At 39.8% G+C, this 4,637-nt stretch overlaps 1 protein-coding gene across 1 annotated transcript; it reads left to right on the forward strand.

The window, feature by feature from the left end:
• Nucleotides 1-1,529: 1,529 nt before the first annotated feature.
• K441DRAFT_592443 (uncharacterized protein) lies at nucleotides 1,530-3,339 on the forward strand (the record flags this gene model as incomplete). Its single annotated transcript, XM_067644880.1, has 3 exons — nucleotides 1,530-1,845; nucleotides 1,930-2,143; nucleotides 2,253-3,339. The coding sequence occupies 3 exons, from the start codon at nucleotides 1,530-1,532 to the stop codon at nucleotides 3,337-3,339; spliced, it is 1,617 nt and encodes a 538-aa protein (XP_067497282.1).
• Nucleotides 3,340-4,637: the final 1,298 nt, after the last annotated feature.

The following is a 4,637-nucleotide window of genomic DNA, read 5'->3' on the forward strand; positions in this document are numbered from 1 at the left end:
GAAAAAGATCCCTAATTAGAGCGTACTAATATAGGCCTATTTGCGAAGCTATACTATAGGTAAAGGATGGGTAGAGGATATGTAGAAACCTTATAATATTCGATAATAGTTACAACACTATAGAAAAAGGTCGATTGTAAATAGCTTTAGGTTCTTGCAGCCAAGTATACGGCTTCGCTTAATTACTATATATTGTTACGGCACCGTAACGGATCTAGTCAGGGGGCTCGCTTGAGCCTTGGCATATGTATATAGACGTGTCCTTTTCCACCTTCTGCTCCTCATCTTGATATCCGGGTCTATAGACATTCCAATTGTACAGGCTTGCATACGTTCTAAACGGCGCTCGTGCCTCGATTAACTAAGTCGCTGTGACATATATAGCTAGTGGCAATTAGGCGAAATTGGATACCTATACCAAATCTATAACTCGCTAAAGGGGGTAAGTAAAGCTAGTAATGTATATTACTGTAGGCTATAGGCTACGTATTTAATAAAAAATACAATATAGGCTAGTTAATCAAGTTACTAAATGCCCTTAACTACGCGCTAATTGCGTTATTTACTAACTATTAAGGCCATTAATAGGGGATAATATGGTGCCGATATATGTAAAAAAAAATCTTACTATATTATTAGCCTATAGTATACTAGCTTATAATATATTTAACTATTATATATTAGGAATAAAATAGTTTTATATAATTTTATATAATCTTATATAATCTTATATAGTCCTATTACTATATTATATTTATTACCTAATTTAGTCCTATTTTAGATATATATAAGCTTCTACCTTTTATTTATAGGGAAAATCCCTAGTAAGGGAAACCTAGATATAATCTTTTAGCTACGTTAGGAAAAAATTTACTAGTATCTAATTTTTTCCTAACGTACTAAATTATAGCGGTAGAATTAGATTAATATAACTACGGATAAATAAGAGAAATGGTAGAATATTTCCTCTTTAGGTATATAAAATAAATAGTATATTAAAAGTAAATGCTATAGCAAATAGATATAAAAAGAGGTGGCTTATCCTTTTACCTTAGGGGTAAGGCGCTATTTAACCCTAGATAGTAGACACTAAATATAAATATAGTCTAAACAATAGTAAAATATACAATAGCTACTAGATAACTTAAGGCAAAACTAGATTAATAACCCACCCACCACAGTTAAACCCCCCTCCTCCCTTACGCTTTAACCAACCTATACTATACACCTTATACTACTGGCAGATCTCGCTTTAATTGCTAAAGATAGGATACTAAATACTTAGAGGAATAGCCCCCCAAGACTACCTGCTAGTAACCACCCACGAGATCTCGCAGAATAAGGCATAAGTAACACTAGGGAGTACTGAATAAGGCATATATACGGGCTTATACGAGAATATGGCGAGACTAAAGGGAGCGAAAATATGTAATATAGTACTAGTGCCCTTTAGGCTTAGTGCCTCCGGGCGGAGTAAACTTCATCATCACCCTACCAACATGTACTTCCACAACTCTTCATTTACGAGTATGGCGCTTCCATCGCCCATTGACCTTACAATACAGTCTCTGCGCTATCAAATAGCCTTTTGCGAGGCTCAACTGCGAGATCTCCGTCACCAACTCGCTGATGCCGAGAACTGTGCCCGTTGGCAAACCACACCCTCCGAACATCTCTCTCATGATATGATTGGCGGCGTTCCTAGCGATGTACAGACGGAAGTTTTCGTGGTCCTCTCGCAGAATGGAGAGAAGAAACAATATGCGAAGCCGTGGCCTCTCGAGAAGCATGAGTATAAGAGGTATGGGCGTCAGCTCATCATGCCAGAGGTTGGCCTGCGAGGTAGTCTCATATAATTTTAATAGCTGCGGTCCCCTTTTTTGTCCCGCACAATCCTGGTAGGAGTTTCTGACTAGTTGTACTTCTCAGGCCAGCTTCGCTTGAAAGCCTCCTCGGTCTTGGTAGTCGGAGTGGGTGGTTTAGGATGTCCAGCAGCAGCATACCTTGCAGGAGCGGGTGTAGGTAAAATAGGGCTTGTGGATGGAGATGTCGTGGAGGAGTCGAATCTCCACCGCCAGATACTGCATAGTACAAGAAGAGTTGGAATGACGAAGGTAGAGAGTGCGATAGTGTCCCTGACGCAGTGAGTGTTGCAATCATCTATTACCTTGGCTTTTTTAATACAAATACTTAGTGAATGGATGCTACGCGTTATTGAAACTGTACATGGGGATTGACCTTTCTCTGTCCAGATTGAATCCAGCCGCTAAATATGTGGCTTACTCTTTCCGCCTAACCCCCGATATAGCTATCGAGACCTTCCAATCCTACGACCTCATACTCGACTGCACTGACACTCCAGCTTCGCGGTATTTGATATCGGACACATGTGTCTTGCTAGGCAAACCTCTGGTCTCTGCGTCGGCGCTACGAACTGAAGGCCAATTAATGGTTTTGAACAACCCGCCACGTTCTCCCAGAGATATATTAGGAGGGCCGTGTTATAGATGCGTTTTCCCCAAGCCACCTCCAGCAGAGAATGTTGTGAGTTGCGGAGACGGCGGAATCCTAGGCCCTGTCGTAGGTGTCATGGGTGTTCTGCAGGCGCTCGAAGCTATCAAAATAATTACCAAAGGCATAAAACACTTGGACTCGATATGTTGTATGGACATAGACACACCAAAAATTCAAGATGGTAACAAAATGCCGCCCGACTCACAGGAGCCGCCATCTATGCTTCTTTTCTCAGCCTATTCTAATCCACCGTTCCGTTCCATCCGCCTCCGGTCCAGAAAGCCCAAATGCGCGTCATGTTCTGCACAAGCCGTTGTCACGCGAGAGGCGCTTACTTCCGGCTCACTGGATTACGTGCAGTTTTGTGGGGCAGCCAGCCCTGTTGATGCGCTCTCTACAAGCGAGAGAATATCAGCAGACAACTATGCTAGAATAAGGATGGGCGCCAACCCGATTACGGGGACAGAGGCTAGGGGTGACGGCCACGTTCTTATTGACGTACGCGAGAAGGTTCAATTTGATTTGTGTAATTTGGAAGGCAGTATTAACATCCCGTTCTCTGTGATTTCCGGTACATCCTGCCCGCCCGTGAACGGAAATTGTTTCAAGAACTTCGAAGAAGAAGAGTGGGTCACGCAAGTGCGTGACTTACCAGAAAAGAAACCAATCTTTGTTGTTTGTAGACTTGGAAATGACTCTCAGCTCGCTGTTGGAAAGATGAAAGAGCTTGGGTTTGATTGCGGTGGAAAGAGGTGGATTGGAGATGTGAAAGGTGGATTGAAAGCATGGAGAGAGCACGTGGACCCCGAGTTCCCTGAATATTGAAGAATGGAAGCACCTCAAAGTGCATTGAGGCTAGGAAAAGTCACATTTCTCGCCTGCGAGATATCCTCGAAGTAACCAAATCTCGTGGTACCATTAATGCAATCAAAGAAAGAGCCAAAGAATCTGCAACATACGGGCTCCTGGCCACCCTAGGCCCGGCAATTTCCTACTCAACTTATTGGGCCACTACGGTACACCCCGATTCAATCGTTGTGATACTCTTCACGATCTAAAAGAAGCTGTCAGATAACTCTTATCCTAACGGGGCATTTTGACGCAACATGCTCAATGAATTCTGGTCTCGACATAGCTATACGCGGCCTAACTAATCCTAGCCTAATTTCGATACTATATCTAATATCTTGCTTAGCTTAACTTGGTTGTGTATATACTCCGGCCTCTTTATAGCTTCATCCATCCCCTACCCTCTCTTAGCATGACTATATATCTTAAGATTAAGCTCGGACCGCTGGAACTCGGCTACCCCTAAACTCAGCTACTTAACTAAAATAAGCACTATCACTTTTAAAGCTATCTATACTTAATTTAAATTAATTTTATCTTCTACCCCTACGTACTATTTAATATATCGGCCTTGGCATTTCTATTTAATACCCTTTAAGGTCTTAACTTTAGCTCCTTTACTTTTATTTAAGCCTCCTTCTCCTCTACCTTCTCTATAGCTTATTTAATTAAATCTATATTTATTATTCGTTTTTAATTAATATCTAATACGGTTATAATTAATGTCTATATAGACAAATACCACTAAGTTAGGTATAAAAACCCTCTAAGAGAGATATAAGAGATAGTATAGTATATACCCCTTTAGGTAATAGTAGCTACTAGGTTCCTAGGCTCCACTATATAAAGGTATAGAGGCCGATTTTATAGAGACTTAAATTTAAATTTATAAGCTTTATATTTAGGTCTATAACTACCTACCTATAAATCTTTAGGCCTTTAAGGCCTTTAAGCTACGATTATAAGTTATATGTTTAAGCGTCTTTATATATAGCTTCTATAGTAAGTTACTTAAATTATTAGCTTACTTTTTATAAAAGTACTAAGTCTTCTAATTAGGCGTATAATTATTATAAAGGGTTTAAAATACTTAATATATTTTTAACTTATTTAAAGCCATATTTTTAACTTATAAGGATATAAAGCTCCCTTTTTAGGCCTTCTAATAATATTTAATAAAGCGGTACTTCTTAATTAAAGCTATATTATTAAGAGATATAAGAACTATAATCTACTTCTAATACTTTAATTTAATGAGGGAGAAGTGTAATAGA

Source organism: Cenococcum geophilum (assembly GCF_001692895.1).
Source record: "Cenococcum geophilum 1.58 unplaced genomic scaffold K441scaffold_79, whole genome shotgun sequence".
Taxonomy (NCBI): Eukaryota; Fungi; Ascomycota; class Dothideomycetes; order Gloniales; family Gloniaceae; genus Cenococcum; species Cenococcum geophilum.